Source organism: Saccopteryx bilineata, chromosome 1 (assembly GCF_036850765.1).
Source record: "Saccopteryx bilineata isolate mSacBil1 chromosome 1, mSacBil1_pri_phased_curated, whole genome shotgun sequence".
NCBI classification, from domain to species: Eukaryota; Metazoa; Chordata; class Mammalia; order Chiroptera; family Emballonuridae; genus Saccopteryx; species Saccopteryx bilineata.
This window is the reverse complement of record NC_089490.1, coordinates 152,231,502-152,252,331: the sequence shown is the minus strand read 5'-3', so window position 1 is coordinate 152,252,331 and position 20,830 is coordinate 152,231,502. Positions and strand designations below refer to the sequence as shown.

Sequence of the window (20,830 nt, the reverse complement as noted above, 5' to 3'; positions counted from 1 at the left end):
CTCTCCTGCCTCCTGGCAGACTCTGACTGGCATGGAGGACGAAAGCAATGGGGGTGTGGCCAGGCAGCTGTACCTCTGCCGACCGCAGGAGGCTAGCAGATTCCCAGAAGATGCGGTGTGTGATGGCAGAGCTGCGGCTGGGCAGGTTAATGGACACATCCAGATTCAGATCTTCGTGGTCAGGGACGTCCCTCTGGTATTGGGCCAAGGCTTGGAACACCATGAAAGTGGCCTAAAACCCATGAGAGGAAAAGTGAGTGATCTGGGAGACTGAGGAAGCACTTAGAATCTATTGGGGGATAAAGAGGCTCAGCTCTAAGCTGAGCCACTCTTGAGACTGTGGCTTAAAACTGACCAGAAGGTGAAGATAAGACTGGGGGTTAGTAGAACTCTCTGAGTGAGAGAGGATCAGGTTAGGGCTTGGTGACACTAAGACTGTGTCCTAGAACCCCAAACTGACCAGAGAGCACAAGGGTAACATTGAGAATCATTAGACATTGAGGACATGTTCTAGAATTCTCCGAAGGACAGAGGCTTACACCAGAGCTTGGAGATACTGAACATGTCTAGAATACACCAAAAAGTGCAGGCATAAGACTGAAAGTCTAACAACACTGACAATGTGGTCTAGAGCCATCCAGAGAGAGTCTAAGACAAGAGTTTGGAGGCACTGAGACTGTATCTAGAACCCACTTGTGAAAAAAGAATAAAGTTGGAGCTTAGGAACACTGAGCATATGACCTAGAATCTAAAAGTGACACTGAGAACACTACCAGAGAGAAAGGGGATCAAACTGGAGCCTGAAGTTGTTAGAGCTTGTGGTTGCTGAAACCATGATCTAGAACCCACCAGGGAAAGTAGTGGGCTTTGATAATGCTCCAGAAAAACAGAACATGGTCTAGAACATACCAGTGAGATAAAGTAACACGGGGAGCCTAGTGGAACTGAGCACATGGTCTAGAACCCTTCAGAGGAAGAGATGATTCCCTACAGGAATTGAGAACTTGATCTAGAACCCACCAGTGATACAGGATAAGATAGGAAGCCTGGTGGAACTAGGAACATGATCTAGAACCCATCAGAGAGAGGCTCACACCTGAACCTGGGCCCTGAGAACATGATCTAGACATAAGGAGAGAAAGGGAGGCTCAAAATGCAGTTTAGGGCATCCTGAATTTAGTCTAGAACCCATAGATAGATTTGCAACTAAAAAAAAATAACTTGACTTCTCAACTTCACTCTAATCAAATGCCTCTCTTGGTCTCAGCATCTTATCTAGGAGGCCAGTGGGAGACCAGAGGAGATAAGGATACCGTTGCCTGGGGGATATGGGACCACTTGCCTGGGTGGAGCCATAGCCACCTCCGTAGTATCTTTGCTCATTGAGCCAACGCACAACAGGAGGCACAGTGTCAAAGTCTTTAAGGAGCAGCAGGGCCAACAGGGCATAGGATGTGGCCTCCACGTTGTAGAGCTTCTGGCCAGGCTCCTCCCAGCGATTCTTCTCTGCAGAAAGAATACCAGTTCCCATGCTCACTGCTTTGTCTAGCCTGGAGATGGCTCAGAGAAAGCTCAGAGAAAAGATTCATACTAGACCTCTTGGTGTTCAGGTGTCCTGGGCCACATTTGTGGCTTTCAATCTGCTGGTTCCTGCCTCACTCTCTTCCCTTATCAACCTTTACTCTTCCACCTGAATTCTGAACTGCAGCCCCACTTATCTATGGGAGGAGATTCCTCAAACTTGCCATGCTCATTCTAACCTGAGTCTTTGTATATTTTGTTCTCCCTATTAGGAGCACATATTTATCTATCTACCTCTGGTTAATTCTCACCCACCTGCACAATTCAGCTTTAATGGCACCCCAAGACAGAGTGAGGCCCTTTCCTCAGTCTCTCAAAGCATCCTGCACTTCTTCCATCCCAGCACTGTGATGCTCTCCAGAAATCTATTAACTCATGTCTTTCCTCAACTGAAGTGTGAGGTCATGATGGCAGGAGCTGTGCCATATTCACTGTGATATCTCAAGTACCTAAGAAAGTACTTATGACAGAGACTATCACCAAGAACCATTCTCTCCTCTTCCCGGGAATTCAGTTAAACTACATCTTCCAGATGCCTTTGCAGGTAGTAGTGACCACATGATGGAGTTCTGGCCAGTGGAGTGCGCATGAAATGGATGGGGCCCCTTCCAGACCAGGTTTACCTCCCTTGCACAGTCTTCCAGACTGTTTCCCTTTCTGCTTGGATAGAATGGATTCCAAGGCCCTGGGCTGGCAGAGCCATGAAAAAATAGAACCTGGATCTCCGATCACTTTATAAAAGAGAGCTGTCCACAAACTTGGAACACCCACAATGTGCTTTTACACAGCAAGAAACCAACTAAACCACTTCAGTATACGTTCAGATACGTTACATGAGTGAGCATAAACTTGCTAAGATGTCATCACTGGAACCAATGATTAAGTGCTCACTATGTGCTACCCATTGTGCTAAAATCCTTATGTCATTATCTTATCTAATCCCAATCACCCTTGAAATAATGATGTTATTAACAATACTGAAGGCAATAACAACATCAGTGCTAGATCTCTTACTGTGTGCTAGACCTTCTTCTATCTGCTCACTCATTTGATCTTCACAACTATTCTTTGATGTAGGGATCATTTTATACACAACATCTAGGGAGGTTAAATGAATTGTGTGCAAGGTCACACAATAATAATGTGGCAGAGTGGGATTTGAACTTGAATCTGTCTGATGTCAGAGCCCATGTCCTTGCTCCTGTGTCATAGCAAGTACTCAACAAATACTTGTTGAGTGATACAATGAACATTCTTGTGTCACTTATAATGAGGACTTTACACACCTACAGCTGCCCACCCCAGCTCAGCTTAGCATTATCCATCCCAGCTCAGCTTGGAGTCACGAAGCCCAGTTTACAATGGCCACTCTCAAATCCCAGTCATGTATCACACTTGCCCTGCCAGGCTGCCTCTTACCTGTGGCTGTGTTCAGAAATTTGTCGAGGAGGGGGCCATCCAGCTTGCCCAACTGGGCCAGGGCATAGCCAGCAATGGCCACAGTATATGGTCTCCGCAAGTCCTTGTAGTGGGCTTCAAGGAAGTCCCCAGCCTTAGTGATGCTGCCCCCTAGGCTCTATGAAAAAGAAGTACTCTGGTCAGGTGGGCACTATTGCCACAGAGATCTGGCAAGGATCACATCATCACCACTTCCTGGGTTTCTGTCCTTGTGACATACCTGTTTTGGATCTATTTTGGGGGGGGAGGGTTCAGAGACATTTTAGCCTCCACGAACTGCTTTATTGCTGAGTACTTATCATGTGCAGTCTCTATACCCAGTGGTGTGTTGGTTAGTGTTTAATAACCAGCTCTCTAGTCAGGGCAGGGGGAGGCTGGTTTATAGATTGCCAATTACTGTGGTGTAAATACTTCCACTATGGCCAATTTCAGTCTACCAGTGTGACATACCTTAACATGGAGTGGGAAAGATATGTCCCAAAATAGGTATTCATGAGCTAGAATGAGCCAGGGTTAGCACACCACTGGGTCCACCTATTGTCTAATCATCATCATCATCATAGCTAACACATACTATGTACCAGTCACATATCCACTCATTTAACCTCAAAATCCTATGAGTTGGTTTTATTTTTATTATCTTCCCTACAGCACAGATGAGAACACTGAGACCCAGAGAGATGAGGGGTAGAGGCAGATGTGATTTGTAGTGTTTGCTGATTTCCATAGTGTAAATACTACCACAGTCAATTGCAACCTACCAACATGAAATCACACTGACTGTAGAGTTCCCAACTCTCTCTATATAAAATAGTATGTCTACCATATAAGTATGGCAGACATAAATAACCTCAATAACATCATTAATAATAAAAAGTAGTAAAATAATTAAGAAATAATAAATTTTGAGTGTTTACTACTTTTGTTAGTCTAATTTATTTAAATGTAAGTTTATATGATATAATTTAATTTTAAATAATGGTTGCATTCTAAAACCAATTTGAAAAATTTCTGGAATATTAATAATTGGTTTTTTTTCAAGCTAATTCCAGCAAGTTCTTTATTTGAACTCCAGCAGTCTGCCCTATGTATATGCTATACTCCATTAAAAGGTTACTATGTTGTAGTAGAAACTAAACTTTTGGCCTGCCCTCTGTTTTTTCTATATCTACCATTGACATTTTTTTAAAAAATTTATTCATTTTAGAGAGGAGGGGGGGGAGAGAGAGAGAGAGAGAAAGAAAGGGGGAGGAGCAGGAAGCATCAACTCCCATATGTGCCTTGACCAGGCAAGCCCAGGGTTTCGAACCGGAGACCTCAGCATTTCCAGGCCAACACTTTATCCACTGCGCCACCACAGGTCAGGCCTACCATTGACTTTTGTAGGGACTTCTCCTCCTTTCTTTCATTCACATGGCCATAGAGAAAATAGTCATCTATGCCCAGAAAGACTTACCTCCTGGTCTCAGATGATTTATCCAGAAGTGATCACTTAGCCTAGGCTGAGCCAATCAGAATCCTTCCCTGGGAATTTGGACACTCTAACCTTGGTCTGGCTATTTACCCAAAGAAGAAAGCTATATTCTATCAGGCAGGCTGGGTGGCAGGAAAGATGAATTATTGGGCAAGATGGGAATGAACAACACAGGAGAGAGGAGCAAAGCATCTTGGCAGAGTCCCCAAGGCCACTTTCATTTTTGCACTTGATAAGTTCTTGGATTCTTAAAATAACTCCCCCATCTACAGGGTGGGACAAAAGTAGGTTTACGGTTGTTCATATGGAAAATAATACAATAGTTAATAAATAATAATACAAAAATAAACTCTGTGTTTCATGTACCTGCAACTGTAAACCTACTTTTGCCCCACCCTATATTTTTGCATAATGTAGGTCAGACATGTGTTAGTTGTTACATTTAGAACAAGTCAGAGAGTCCTAAAAAATACAAAGATTATATGCATTTTGCAAATGCACACTCTGAGCCCCAGTAACAGCAAGTGCCTGAGAGCTATCTCTTTTCTACCATAATTTCATTCAAATCTGCAAGGTTTGAATCAGAAAGGCCTGGGTTCCTCTTGGCCATTAAAGGTAAAGCCTTCTCCCCTCTATCTCTTTTCTGGAGTCCTCAGGAGGGAAAAGGAGCTGGTGAAGCTGGAATCCTGGGGTTCTCCACTTGAAAAGCTAAAGGTCAAACAACCCACTCTCAAAATCTCAGGACAAAGCAGATACAGTGATGATGACAGAGCCTCCAAGGTGGCTGTGCCTGGGTGGGTGGCAGGGGGCACACTTACGTTGACCTGGCCCTCGCAGATATCTTTAGCTTCCTGCAGTGCGATGAGAACGAAGGCTGTGAGGGACATATCTTTCTCCTCAGCATTCCTGAAGCCACCCTAAGGTGTGGAGCAGGAAGCAAGGATGGGATCAGCAGTATGTCCTCAGGTGCCAACCAACCCCCTTGTAGGACCAGCGGGTCAGGGCAGAGCTGGGTCTCTCCCCAGGGTCTCACAGGTGGACCACACTCTAGTATTCATTTGTTTAGTCACTCATTCTGCAAGTGTTGCTGGTGCTGTGGATAAGATGGTGGGTGAAAACCAGACACTGGCCCCAGCCCTCGTGGAGCTCCCCATCTAGCAGGGGAGACAGACATGAACCATCCAGCTCATCAACAAGGAGATCATTATAAATTTATGAGTGCTGTGCAGAGTGGATGTGGTAATGAGAATGGATAGTGGGAATGTGACTCAGTCAGGGATGTTGGGAAAGGTGTCCTTAAGGGATGACAGGTGGAGCCAGAATCTGAAGAATGAGTAGGATTCAACTCTCAAAGAGGGTAGTGGTAGCATGCCAGGCAGTGGGAACAGCATGTGAAAAGGCCCTGTGCCTGGAGAGAGCACATGAACTCCAAGTAGTATAGATGAAGTGTGCAGAGAGGCTGTGAGACTGGAAGCCCAGAAGGTCAGGCTGAGACAGTGGTTATTCAACTTGAGGAAACATCAGCTGGGGTGGAGGGTTCATTAAAACTCCAGTTCTTAGGCTCCACTCCTAACGTATCTGATTCAATGACTCTAACTCCAGCCCAAGAATGTGCATTTCTAACAAGCTTGCAACTGATGCTGATGTTGGCCTGGGGATCACACTTTGAGAACCACAACTCTAAGGAGTTCTCAGTTTATTTTCAAAGCAATAAGGAGCCAGGGAACTTTCATTTTGCATTGGACTCAGGTCTCTAGCTCTTCAAGGGAGGAGTGACATCTTGGCTCCTTTATTTCTCTGTCTGCCCCTACACAGGGAATTGGGCAAATGGCAGATGGAATCTTTCTCCTGTCCATGCTGTGACACTCAGACTTTCCTCTCCCCTAGCCTACCCTGAATCTCTCCCTGCCTCTTACAATCATTTCTTGGTGTATCACGGGTCCATCCTCCTGGAAGACTCCATCGGGCCTCTGCTTCTCCAGGATCAGCCACTTGACCGCCCCACAGAGGACTTCGGAGTCGATGGCGATGAGGTTGGAGGCCAGAGAGAAGACCTTGACCACATAGGCTGTCAGCCTGGGGATGGGAATAGAGCATGAGCCAATTGGCTCTGGGACCTAGAGATAGCCATCCCAGCCAGAAAATGAGCAGAGGAGGGCAGGGTCTGCCCAGGTGTGCACAGTTTCCCATGCCAGGGCTCAGGACTCAATGTTGCCTGCAGGCAGTGCTCGATGATGATAGGTCACTCAGCTAGTGGGTACTTTGACTCTGCAGGTGGAGGGGTCCCACAGCACCAGGCTGTGTGGGAAGGCCTAGACTACTCCAGGCCAGGACCCAGGCCCTGCTCAGGGTAGTACAGACCAAAGATGGGCAGGCTCACCAGGTGCTAGACGGCCGGTTCAGGAAGGCCGCAAAGGCCTTGTTGGGCTGTCTGAAGGCCAGCTGCTGGGTGTACCCTGCGGGAGAGAGAGAAGTGTCACCAGAATAGTGGGGGCTGAGTGGACGTAATGTCTGGTGTGGGCATGCCAGGGAGGGGAGAGGCTTACAGAGGGTCAGGGATCCTATGAAGGATGGGAGAGGGGTTCAGCGAAGAAAGAGGGGGCTCAGGGCTGGACGGATGTCAGGAGGGGGGAGCTTAAACAGGGGAGGTGCAGGGATCAGAGTGAGGAGGAATAAGGAGTTCTCAGAGGAGAGGGGGTTCAGAGAGGAGACGGTTCTCAAGGGGTTCAGAGCAATGGGGCTTCAACGAGGGAGGGAGCTCAGAGGAACCAGGGTCAGAGGGGATGGGGCCTCAAGAGAGGGTGGAATCTCAGAGGAGGAGAGAGCTCAGAGAGAGGCCTCAGAGTGGAGGTCTCCAAGAGGGGCGAGAGACACACCCTTCTTTTTTTTTTTTTTTTCATTTTTTCTGAAGCTGGAAATGGGGAGAGACAGTCAGACAGACTCCCGCATGCGCCCGACCGGGATCCACCCAGCACGCCCACCAGGGGGCGATGCTCTACCCATCCTGGGCGCCGCCATGTTGCGACCAGAGCCACTCTAGCATCTGAGGCAGAGGCCACAGAGCCATCCCCAGCGCCCGGGCCATCTTTGCTCCAATGGAGCCTTGGCTGCGGGAGGGGACGAGAGAGACAGAGAGGAAAGCGCGGCGGAGGGGTGGAGAAGCAAATGGGCGCTTCTCCTGTGTGCCCTGGCCGGGAATCGAACCCGGGTCCTCCGCACGCTAGGCCGACGCTCTACCGCTGAGCCAACCGGCCAGGGCCGACACACCCTTCTTGATGAGTTCCAGGGCCTGCTGTCGCTTGTCGAGGCCGAACTTGTTCCACTGCTCGGTGTTGTCCAGGTAATGCACTGCGATGACCGTGGGCGTCATGCCGATCATGTTCTGCTCCCCGCACCCCGAGGGGGTCACAATGAGGTGCGTCAGCCGATCCCCATCAATGGCATCCTCTGCCATCTGGGCCACTGGAGTTCCTGCAGCCAGGAGGAAGGATGGTGTTCAAGCAATGAGACCCAATGGGGTGAGGAGGGTTGGGGCTGACCCCCCAGCTTTCCCAGGCTCCCACCAACCAGGGTCAGAAGGTCAGGGACAGCTGGGGACTGGGAGCATGTGACTGAAGGGAGGTGCTGTTTCTGGATACCCAGTGGTAAAATAATTCCAGGAACAACTGTCATGAATACTTACATAATGCTTAATGCTATTTTCCAAGAGAACACTAAATAATATCTCATTTAATCCTCTCAACACCCCTTAGATATGGATGTCACTATTTTCTTCCATTATAGATGAGAAAACCAAGAGTCTCTCCCCCCAAACCTAACACAGGTTGCAAGTTGTCTTTCTAGCTCATTCCTATCCCTTCTCATCCCATTTATCTGTCCTGGGCAATTAGTTCCAGAATTTCTGCTCTTGAACTCTGTTGCTTCTCATTTAAATGTCTATCAGCAGAAGCTATTTGCTGAACTAAATACTGCCTGAAGCCTTCCATGAACACATCAAGGAGAGGCTGTTTTAGCTGAAGTGGAGGAGAGAGGCTCCATGGTTAAATATTCCCGGAAGTAGATGAAACTGGGTTCCCTCCTCAGGGGCATGACCTTCACTTCTTCCTGGACCTCATGGGGTTGAACCAAGGGTATCTCACCCTGCAGGAGAATCCTGGTTTCCAACTCTGTGTCTGGGACTTGGTCGCTGAGGTCTGCAGCATGGATTTCCTCACGCTGCACACCGTCTGTCAGGTGACAAGGAGATACCCATGACACCAGCTTCCTTCACCACCCCCTGCATCACCACCCAGGCCTTACCCCGTCTCCTGTGGCTGACTCACTTTGGCCCAGGTGTTCTGGATCCAGTGTGCGAATGGCCACAGTTTTGTTCATTCTGATTCCTTCCGGCTAGACAGTGTTGAAGGAATGGGAAGTTGGTGAATAAAAGAACAGAAAGACCAACAGCTGGTCAGCAGAGCACTGTTCCAGGGATTACTGTGGCATAGGCATGATAACGTCTTCCCGTCTTAACTGGGTGACTGGTAGCCAGTTACTTAACCTCTCTGTGCCTTAGCTTCCTTCCTTATAAGAAGGAGGCAATATAAACATCTACCTCATACTGTTGTGCAATTTAATAACAAAATTATAATTTAATAGTAATAAAATAACAAAGCTTTTAGAAATCTTCTTATGTGCCTAGAAACTTTCTTTATTCAGATCAACTCATTTAATCTTTATAACAACTCAGTGGGGTAGGTACAGCTATTATCAACCCTATTTTAAAAATGGGAAAGCTGAAGAACAGAGAGGTGAAGTAACTTGCCCAAAGTCACACAGCTAGTAAATAGAACTGGGGTTTAAACCTGGTAGTCTGGCTCCAGAGTCCGTTTTCACCCAGTGCCACTCAATGGATTAAACAAAATTAAAGTAAATTTTAAAAATAAAATAGGCCCTGGCCGGTTGGCTCAGTGGTAGAGCATCAACCCAGCATGTGGATGTCCCAAGTTTGATTCCAGGTCAGGGCACACAGGAGAGGTGCCCATCTGCTTCTTCACCCTTTCCCCTTTCCTTTCTCTCTATTTCTCTCTTCCCCTTCCTCAGCCAAGGCTCCATTGGAGCAAAGTTGGCCCCGGGCACTGAGGATGGCTCCAGTTGCAACTGAGCAACGCCCCAGATGGGCAGAGCATCGCCCCCTGGTGGGCATGCCGGGTGGATCCTGACGGGGTGCATGAGGGAGTCTGTCTCTCTGTCTCCTTGTTTCTCATTTCAGAAAAATACAAAAAAAATTAATTAATAATAACAAATGAAAATAAACAGAAAATACATAAAAATAAAAAATTAATTATTAAAACAAATGATTAAAATAAAAAATCAAGAAATAATAGACTAGGTCCTGGCTGGGTTGCTCGGTGGCTAAAGCATCATCCCAGCATGCCAAGGTCGCAGGTTCAATCTCCAGTCAGAGCACATATGAGAAGCAACCAATGAATGCACAACTAATGGTACAACTAAGTGGAGCAACAAGTTGATGTTTCTCTCTTTTACTCCCTTTTTTCCTTTCTCTCTCTCACTCTCTCTCCCTCAAATCAATAGAAAAATATTTTTAAGAAAAGAATAAAATAAATAAAAATGAAAGACTTCACATTTAGCACGGTGTTAAGGGCCATATTAATTAGTATCAAAGACCCAGCTCAAGTCCTCATATGTCTTCAGATAAGCCTTTATTGTGGATACTGGATGTTTTTGCCTTCCCAGAACCTAGTCTCCTTTCACCTGATAATAATGCCCAGATTTTCCTTTGCAGACTGAGCTTCCTCCCATGATGTGCTAGTAAATACTTAACATCCAGCTCTCCAGGGAGAAAATAAATCCTGCTTTAGAGGCTGCCAATTTCCTTGGTGTAAATATCTCCAGTGTGATGGATCTCAAGCTACCAGTAGTCAGTGAGTACAGAATTGGGAAGAGCTGGCCACCCAGGTTGAGGCATTACTAGGTCTTCTTTCCCACCAGTGCCTACTCTGGGTCATATTGGGGTCAAAGGCAAAAGAAAATATGTGTGTTCCTAATCTATTTAATATATGTTTAATAGTAATATTATTCTAGAACTTTAAAGTAATTGAAAAAATTTGAGTTTGCTTCCCTTAAAGTGAGGAAAGAAAAATTATAACAAATTCTGATTTGAGTACGAATAAAGTATTTCAACATAAAATCACACTGTCAGTTTTAACACATTTGATTTTCAATGATTCAAATTTTTTCTCAACTGCTTTAACAGTTTGAGGGAAAATTAACCATAAAAAAATCCCCACAGGCGCAGTACCTTTTATTCAGGCTCCAATATGGCTTGGCTAGACACTGTCAGGTTCTGTCTCTACTTCAAATTTTTTTATTTTTGTAAGTGATAGTAGGGGAGATACACAGACAGACTCCCGCATGTGCCCTGACCGGATCTACCTGGCAACCCCCATCTGGGGTCAATGCTCGGCCCATCTGGGGCTGCTGGCAACAAGCTATTTTTAGTGCCTGAGGTGGAGGCTCCACGGAGCCATCCTCAGCACCCAGGGCTGATGGGCTCGGATTGAGCCATGGCTGTGGAAGGGGAAAAGAGAGAGAGAGGGAGAGAGAGAGAATGGGAGAAGGAGGGGGGAAAAGCAGATGGTCATTTCTCCCGTGTGCCCTAACCAGGAATTGAACCTGAGACATCCACACTCTGGGCTGACGCTCTACTGCTGAGCCAACTGGCCACAGCTCTACTTGAAATGTTGAGCACAGAGATTTTTGGCATTAATTTTGATTTCTTAAACTACTGCATTAAAATATTAGTGATCTTGTTTATAATCTCATTTTGCTTAAAAATATTAATAAAAGATGATAAAAAAGCCTTTATTGGTGATTTTATCTCATTAGATTTGAAAGCATCCCATGCTATGGGAAGGAGTAGAAACATAACTGTTAATATATATTTTAAGGCTAAAAACTCACAGGTAACAATAGGGCTTTTCTATGTTTTTGCATCATTATTTATTGCTTTATAAAATATGGTCTGTGAAATGTTTCCCCAAAGTTGTAAAAGTCAGAACAAAACTCCTATACTGAAACGTGTAGAAAATATCATTTATCTTTATTGCTGAGGTTTTTGGCACTCCCTTAAAAAATTCCATGCCCAAGAGGAATGTCTCACTTGCCTCACTCTAACTGTGGCCTTGCTTTTAAACTTCTAGCACTCCTAACTTCCCTAACCTGGACATTGGGCATTACCAGTTCTCAGAGCCTGCAGCTCCAAACTGAGTTGGCAGCACAAGGAGAGCAGGAGTTTCTCCTGAAGGACAAGAGGCAGCAGGTACCCCAGGGACTCACCACGACCTTCAGGGTCTTCCTCACACCATCGCTGAAGAAGTGCCGGTAGACGGTGGCCTTGACCTCCACCTCCTGCAAGCCGACCTTCAGGGGCACAATGACATAAGGCACGGCCAGAGAGGACTTGGGAGGGATGTTCACAGTCTGCTGGTGACGCTTCTTGGCAGTGGCCATGCTGCAGAAGGCTGGATTGTAGAGCAGTTCTACTCTGACCTGCCAGGGAGAGAGTATCAGGTCAGGGCCATGTTTCGTGGCTGCCACCTCCAAACTTACCTTCATGCCTCTTCTGCTCCAAGGACCCACCTTGAGTTCGTCCTCCTCCCGGTAGTTGTAGAGGACAGCACGGATCTCCACCTGCTCGTTACGCACAACAGAGTAGGGCAGCCGCAAGTCGATGAAGAAATCTTGTGCCACTGTCACCTCATAGGGGTCAGCCACACAGATCCCTGCCCAGGGGAACAGAACATGAGCGTCAGGGGTAAGGGGTGAGCAGGGTGCACAGGGTCCAAGTTCAGCTCCAAGTTCCTGCTCCTCAGGGTCTCAAAACTTACCCCTGACCATGGGAGCTATCCCAAGCTCAGCCTGTCTTTGCAGAAGCCCATAGGCTAAACGATGTTAATGGTGATGAGTTACAGATGATGATGGTAGCAGCAGGGTTCTGCCCTGACTTAGTGACTTCTTTGTAATTTTACTCATAGATAGATGTAGACAGGGAGAACGAGCCAGCCTAACTGAAGGGCCCATATCTGTGTTCCCCCAAATGATATCTCAGACCCCATGAGGTTGGGGACTCAAAATGTGGCTAGCTCAAGTGGAAACTGGATTTCTACTTTCATTTCATTTTAGTTAACTTCGACTTAAACCTCAAAACTGGTGCTTGTGAATATATAAAAATCACTTAAATATGCTTTCCAAGAGTGACTGTTATGGTATGTAAATTATATCTCGATTTAAAAACGATGCTTGATTCAGTGATTAAAAAACCTTTTAAAATATATTTGGAACAATGAGGGTATGCCAATCTGCTTTTTCAACTGCAAGTTGTATGAATCCTAAAATACAGATTATAGTATTTCCAACAAAAAGTTTGTGTCCCGGCCCTGGCCGGTTGGCTCAGTGGTAGAGCATTGGCCTGGCGTGCAGGAGTCCCGGGTTCGATTCCCAGCCAGGGCACACAGGAGAGGCACCTATCTGCTTCTCCACTCCTCCCCCTCTCCTTCCTCTCTGTCTCTCTCTTCCCCTCCCGCAGCCAAGGCTCCACTGGAGCAAAGTTGGCCCGGGCGCTGAGGATGGCTCCATGGCCTCTGCCTCAGGTGCTAGAATGGCTCTGGTTGCAACAGAGCAGTGCCCCAGATGGGCAGAGCATTGCCTCCTGGTGGGCATGCCGGGTGGATCCCGGTCAGGCACATGCAGGAGTCTGTCTGATTGCCTCCCCATTTCCAACTTCAGAAAAAAGAAGAAAAAAAAAAAGTTTTGTCCCAATTGAGATGCACTTTAAGTATAAAATGCATACCAAATTTCAAAGGTTTAGGACAAATAGCAGTAAAGTAAATCATTAAACATTTTGACATTTTTAACAGGCTATTCTTAAATGTTAATGGATTTATTATTGTAACATTATTTTAATATGATAGTGGTTTTGCAAACTTTTATGAAATGTGGAAACGACAATATTTTGAACAAATTCGAAAAAAATAAAATGTATTCTGAAATTAATTTTACCTACACCTTTTTCATGAGGCTATTAGAAAATGTAAAATGACACCCACAGCCCACATTACATTTTTCTTTCTTTTTTTTTTTTTTTTTTTTTTTTTGTGAGAGAGACAGAGAGAGGGATAGATAGGGACAGACAGACAGGAAAGGAGAGAGATGAGAAGCATCAATTCTTCGTTGTGGTACCTTAGTTGTTCATTGATTGCTTTCTTATATGTTTCTTGACCAGGGGGCTCCAGCAGAACAACTGACCCCTTGCTCAAGCCAGTGACCTTAGGCTTCAAGCCAGTGACCATAGGGTCATGTTTATGATCCTATGCTCGAGCCAGCTACCCCACACTCAAGCTGGTGAGGTCATGCTCAAGCTGGCGAGCTTGGGGTTTTGAACCTGGGTCCTCTGCATCCCAGGCTGATGCTCTATCCACTGTGCCACCCACTGGTCAGGCCCACATTACATTTTCAGTGGGCATTGCCACTCTACATTGAGTAGAAAATGACGCTAAACACAATGGTTACTTGTGATACAACAATAACTGTTACCAGATCAAAGACCAGCAAAGTATTCATGCAAGCAAAATTTGCAAAGACACTATCACATTAAAAATAATGTTACACTAAAAATTCATTAGGATTTAAAAAAAATTAAAAAAATTCATTAGGATTTAATAATTTTTTTTTCTCATTCTTCAATGGCAAAAAAAGAAAATTCAGAAGCTTAAACAAAATCCTTATTTCCCAACATATAGTGATTTACTCATCACCCTTGTGTTATCTGCTATTGTTACTGGGGATTTTTTTTAAATCTACTATTTGCTCTTATATTTTTTAAAGTTCAAATTTAATTTGGTATCACTATGGTATTTTAGAAAGAAGCTTCTTGTGCGATAAGTAGGAGGTTACCTCCAGGAAGTCAAAACATTTTATTAAACACTGGTGAGTCTGTGTTGCCTGCAGATAGCTTGACCTCTTGCTCTGTGCTATAAAAAGGAGTTGAACAAGAACTGGAGAGGAAGTGAAGTCTTTGCACCGGACTTAGCTTTTCTCCTTGAATGAGATGGAAGGATGGAAAGAGAACTTTTAAGAAAGACTTCTGACACACAATTCATGTCATTTTTTAGGATGTAAACAATTATTTTGTGTGATACTGTAACAGCGAATATATGTCATTATGTATTTGTCCAGAGTCATAGAATATACCATACCAAGTATTGATCCTATTATCAATATGGACTTCAGTTAATAAGATTGCATCAATATTGGCCCATTGATTGTAACAAATGTACTATTCTAAATGCAAGATGTTAAAAAGGGGAGGTTGGGGGAGCAAGACAACTCTCTATACTTTTTGCTCAATTGTTTCTGTAAACCAAAAACTATTTTCAAAATCTGTTAATAAAAATAAACAACTTTTGTCGCATGATTTGTGTTATTTAAGGAAGTATTATTTATGCATTGCCGAAGGCATTTACTCTTTGATAGCTAAAATATGTTCAACACCAATAATAATAATAATACCTCAGACTCATTGAACATTTATAATGTGCCAGGCAGTATTAAAGGGGCTTTTTATGTATTAACTCTTAGCAATCCTGCCAACAATGCTTTGAGTAGGTACTATTTTATCATGCCCATTTTATGGAGGAGCACAGAGAGGTTGAGTAACTTGATTAAAGCCACATGACAGTCCATGCTGGGTTGTCCTGGAGTTTTGGGCAAAAGGAAAACTATGTGCCCCTGTGTAAATGGTTTCATTTGAGATCACCATTTGTTCAAAAGAAATTGCTGGAAAATATCAATTCCTTCAATTAAAAACAAAATAAGCAAAGAAGCAGATTTTTTAAATCTTGAGGCCAGGAAAGTAAAATGATACTAAACTATAATTTATTATATATTATAACTAAGCAAAATGATAATACAGTATAATAAATTCTGGCTCTGGCATAAATAAAATATTAACTCTTATTATTGTGCATTTTAATATATCCACTTTTTAATGTTCTGATTTTTTTTTACAAATTTAATAGTCTGGAAAAAATTGACCTTTAAAATATATGTAGAACAAGCATATGGGTCACACATTTTTCCTCTTGCCTCAAACTCCAATATGGCTTAATATGGCTCTGGTTTCTGTTTAAAATTTGGATATTTTTTGCATTATTTTATTTTAAAAAAATTACTGCAGTGAAATGTTATTTATCTTGATGGCTGACATTTTGGGCACCCACTTTTATTTTGCACTAAAAATCAGTGCCTTACTTTCTTCACCCAACTCCTGGCCCTGCTATCAACCATCCATATTTAGCACTCCTCCAGGTCTTACTCCAGCTGTTTGTGGCCAGGGAATAAGTACACCTTTTTCTCCTGTTTCACAGTTTCATATTTCAAGTCCCCATTTCATCCAGCTTCCTTTTCTCTTAATCGCTTTACCTACTACTATGTCAACATCACCTCCTTAAAAATTTTGAGGTTGCAAATTATTCTATGTGATACTACAATGGTGGACTCACATCATGATGCATTCGACCACACTCATAGAATATACAACACCAAGAATGAATCCTAATGTCAGCTGTGAATTTTGGGTGATCATGCTCAATTATAACAAAAGCACCACTCTGGTAAGGGATGTCGACAGTGGAAGAGGCTGTGCATAGGGTGGGAAATATATGGGAAATCTCTGTACTTTCTATTTAATTTTGCTGGGAAACTAAAACTGCTCTAAAAAAATAATATCAATTAAAAAAATAAAAAGCATTGGCTCACAGTCTAGATCAGGGGTCGTCAACCTTTTTATACCTACCACCTACTTTTGTATCTCTGTTAGTAGTAAAATTTTCTAACCACCCACCGGTTCCACAGTAATGGTGATTTATAAAGTAGGGAAGTAACTTTACTTTATAAATTAATAAAGCAGAGTTACAGTAAGTTAAAGCATATAATAATAATAATAATTACTTACCAAGTACTTTATGTCAGATTTTCGCTGTTTGGCAGAATAATCTTTATAAAACAACTTACTATAGTTAAATCTATCTTTTTTATTTATTCTTTGGTTGCTCTGCTACCACCCACCATGAAAGCTGAATGCCCACTAGTGGGCGGTAGAGATGAGGTTGACTACCACTGGTCTAGACTCTGATGCACCAGGGCACAGAGTGTCAGCCACAAGAAGTAGAGGGTCTGGGATGGGATGAGAAAAAGAAAATGCACAGGGGTCCTGGAGGCCTGCCTCCTGAGAGCGAAGCCACCATCTCTCACCTTTCTTATCGGACAAGCTCACAGCCAAAATATCCCAGGTGGTGATGGAGTCTTTCAAAAACACCTTTATTATCTTTGTGGAAACTCTAGATGGAGGAGAGACAGGGGCATTAGAAGAGGTGGTGGAGGGGAGAGAGGGTATGGAGGGCCCCTAGGGGCAGGTTGGAGGGGAGCAGGGGTGGGCACATGGACGAAGCCTGACTCTTGGTTTTTCTAGGTTGAGTTGTGGGGTCCCACTGTGATTCCAGAAAAAGGAGGGGCTTGGGGTACATGCAAATTAAATGGTCTAGTTTAAGGTGTTGGTAGGAACTGGCCAGGAGGTGTAATGATGTGTAACCATAACTAAAAAGGAACAAAGAGGAACTTTACAATGGAGAAACATGGCAGACCACCTTAATCAAGCCTTACCCATTCTTCTCTGGTGCAGTTAATTCCTCTAAGTTCCACAGCCAGCTTTCAGGAAACTGGCTCCGGGAAACAATGTCTTCTTCCGGAATGATATCCTCATCCAGGTCACCTGGGAAGGTGGGAGCAATCTGGGTTTAGAACAGACCCACGTCCCCTTAGACACTCATCTTGACAGCTTTGGAGGGGTTCTTAGCAGCAAACCAGACCCCCAGCCATATGATGACTTTTAGGGGGGGGCAGGCACATCTTTGCCCCTCCTAAAGTCTCCTGCCTTCATAAAAATATTAAAAATCATAGTTTTACAACCATGTTGGTAGAAAGGCAAAAATAACCCAGGCTAGGTTATATTTATTTCCCCTGATTTTCAAAGAAACGAAAGCATTTGGCTAAGTTTCTGAAGGCATCATGATGGCAGGCACCATGCCTGCTGCTGCCTCCTGACAGCAACCAGATGAGTAGAGAGATTCCTGACTTGATGGCGACCCTGAAGAAGTAGTGGCCGCTATAGCCAGCTGGACACCATCAGCAAGTAAACAAACCCCTGGCTGGGCTGTCCTCAAAAATGATGGACAGATTTTAATTTGGCTCTGGGTCTGTCTAACCACAAAGTAGGGGGAACTCCATAGATGCCTAGATCCACTCATGCTCTGGAATAACCCATCAAGGTACCTTTAGGGGTACTAACATTCAAGTAATGCTGTCTCACCCCCAATTGCCTAAAGAACATACACAATACTGAAAAATGAATCCCCATGTGTGCGTAAGCTATATCCCAGTAGATCAGAGTTTTGTCTAGCTTCCTCAGTAGCCTTATCTTTTCTTTGCAAAAGAAGGGCTCTATGTCACTGATGTAGAAAGCAGCATGCCTAGTTATTATAATTTGCAAAGAGATTGAAAGTAGAGTCCTTTGCTCATGTGTGTTAGGAATCTTTATGTCTTTTTGGGGTGGAGGGGTAAAGGGGGTGCTAGCTTTCCAGCTAAAAGAATTTAGAAATATTTGTTCACTTTGGCAAAAGTTGCTTTTGAGAGATGGCTGCTAATTTCTAAGTCTCACCCTCTGAAAGTGCAGATGCACACAAAAATCATGTGTTACCATATAAGGCATCCATCGTATCTGTTATCTTTAAGGCTAAGTGAAAACTGATCTTTGGGAAAATCTCTCTTGACTTAAATTTTAAAAGCAGTTAAAAAGGAAACCATAACTAAAAAGGAATAAAGAGGAACTTTACAATGAAAAAACATGGCAGACCACCTTAATCAAATGATCAAGGTTCACATCACCAATAATGGGACAGATCAATGTCACATGCCTCCTGATATTTCACCAAGGAGGGCACAATATCTTTTCTGTGACTGTCCTGCCAAAAATGCAAAACCTGACTGTGATCCTGAAGAAACATCAGATAGACCCGGATTGCTGGGCAATCCTCTAGTTATCTAGACTGTATACTTCATATATGGGGAGATCGTGAAAGTCACAGAAAGACTGAAACAGCTGTGGGGGGTTGAACAGACATAAGGAGGCTAAAGAGACACAACCAGACACACAAAGGCAATGTGTGATTCTGAACTGGAATCCTTTTCCTACAGAGGACTAAAAAATAAAAAATAAAATAGGCAGAATTAGAGTAGGATCTATGAATTAGATGGTGGAAATGAAACAACATTAATGTCCTAATTTTGATCATTGTGCTGTGGTTTGTTTGTCTGAAAGTTAAAGGCTGTTTAAAGAAAAAAGAGATAATAATTTTTGCATTCATCTACCAGCTTGTCACTGTGAAAATTTCCTAACCTTCCTTGGTTTTAAGCAAAAGCATTCTTTTTTGTTACTTTTCATCCTGTAATTGGTAACGTAATTTCCCTCAATTTCACAAGCCACTCACACTTGCCTTTGCTCTTGGAACTCAATTTGATTAACGCAATTTCCAGTCGCCAACGACAGACACCTCCGCCCCCCTCAGACAGGGCGCCTGCCATGCCCAGGACTCACTCCTGGCCAGCCCCAGATTGTCGTCCCGGCTGTGCTGGAGCTGCAGCTCGGTGATGTGGTTGCAGCAGTCCAGGAAGGCGTCCACACAGGCCTTGTCCTGGAGGATGTACTGGGCCCTGCGCTGGCACGAGTACTTCATGAGGTTCTCCCGCATGCCATCCTCACAGCACTTGCGCAGCTCCTTGCTCTTGTACTGACCCGCTGTGGGAGAGACACCCCAGTCATGCCCTCCGTGGGGCCTCTGCAGGGAGAGCTTCCCTGTGCCCAGGCCCTCCCCTCCTCCGGCTTTGCTGGGATCCCAATGGACAAGGTGCAAGGATGGGAGAGACAGGCTAGGGCTCCCACCTTTGTCCATCCTCTTCTCCATGAGCTGCACTGAGCGCCGTCGCCGGGCGGCTGGTTTTGGGCACTTGGCATCTGAGGGGCAGGTGGACCAGAACAAGATGGATTAAACACCGACTTCGTGTCTTTGGTTTACTCCTCACAGTAGCTGTGAGGTAAGCGTGTTCCTGCTCCCACTTAACAGATGAAGAAACTAAGGCTCAGAGAGGAGAGCGATTTGTTAGTTGGTGGTGGGGGCAGGACTTGAACCCAGTGGCCCCTGATCCCATCTGGGAGGTAGAAGTGCTGCCCCTTCCTGGATGACCGTGGGCCACTTCCTCACCTGACCTCTGCTCGGTCTCCAGGCCTTTGTTGGTGTGGAAGGACAGCCCTGCGTCCATGAAGACACCCGCATAGTTCTTTCCACTGCCCGGTGTGCAGCCAATGTCCGCCTTCTCCACTGTGTCCCAAATCTGTGCGGTGTGGAGGGGTCAAGGGCAGGTTGAGGCCAGGCCAGCAGTGCCTGCATTAATTTGCCAAGACAACCACCCCATCTCACTTTCATCCTCATCCTGGTCCCCAGAGGCATGACTGTGGGTGATCCAGAGTGCTCTGCTTCTGGACTCAGAGCTCATTGTGCCACATGCCATGACCACCTCCAGCTTAGACCCTTGTCCATCAACATTTCTATCTGCAACTTGAACTTCAACCCATCCCCTTGTCTGTGTCCACTGTGACCTCTACACTCAACTCCAACCCCACTGGGTGTCATTGGTTCTCCTCAAAGCCATTCCCACCTCAGCCAAGCCATCTCTTTGCCTCTGCCATCTTCTACTCAACCTCAGTGACGTGGGGACATACCTTACTCTGAGTCAACCTGTTCTTCTTATTCAACACAAACACGCCCTTGTCCACGGCCACCAGCCACACTCGGGCCCCCTGGTTACCCTCGAGCTTGAGTGATATCTGTTGTCCAGGTAGATACTGCTGCTTTTCTTCCTTCATGGCATGTTTCACCACAAGCTGTGAGGAGGTTGGAGGGACAGGAGGGAGAAATCAGCCTAGCAAGGCCCCAGCCTTGGCGGGGGAAGGGCAGTGGGGGTCCTGGTGTGGACTGGAATGAGAGAAAGGTGGAGACAGAGAGAAGGGAGATGTGCAGAACCAGCATCAGGCAGAAATAAAGAAAAGAGAAAGTTGGGAGCAAGAGAGATACTGAGACTAAAACAGGCAGGGAAGAAAACAAGATGGAAAAGGAGAAGAAAGAGGCAGGAGCTCTATAAACAGGG

General features: G+C 44.9%; 1 protein-coding gene across 1 annotated transcript in view; it reads right to left on the bottom strand.

Annotated features, from left to right (window-relative positions):
• C3 (complement C3) overlaps positions 1–20,830 on the bottom strand; it is a 41,482-nt gene that overhangs the window by 13,627 nt on the left and 7,025 nt on the right. The window contains exons 14-30 of the mRNA XM_066274316.1: positions 20,406–20,567; positions 19,888–20,017; positions 19,569–19,640; positions 19,224–19,424; positions 17,234–17,342; positions 16,826–16,911; positions 12,155–12,297; positions 11,852–12,064; positions 8,836–8,902; positions 8,653–8,739; positions 7,781–7,984; positions 6,894–6,969; positions 6,430–6,589; positions 5,332–5,430; positions 3,001–3,157; positions 1,343–1,506; positions 74–232 (exon numbers count right to left, since the gene is read on the bottom strand). Of these exons, the coding sequence (XP_066130413.1) occupies positions 74–232; positions 1,343–1,506; positions 3,001–3,157; positions 5,332–5,430; positions 6,430–6,589; positions 6,894–6,969; positions 7,781–7,984; positions 8,653–8,739; positions 8,836–8,902; positions 11,852–12,064; positions 12,155–12,297; positions 16,826–16,911; positions 17,234–17,342; positions 19,224–19,424; positions 19,569–19,640; positions 19,888–20,017; positions 20,406–20,567 (2,289 nt within the window). The remainder of the gene's footprint in view (positions 1–73; positions 233–1,342; positions 1,507–3,000; positions 3,158–5,331; positions 5,431–6,429; positions 6,590–6,893; positions 6,970–7,780; positions 7,985–8,652; positions 8,740–8,835; positions 8,903–11,851; positions 12,065–12,154; positions 12,298–16,825; positions 16,912–17,233; positions 17,343–19,223; positions 19,425–19,568; positions 19,641–19,887; positions 20,018–20,405; positions 20,568–20,830) is intronic.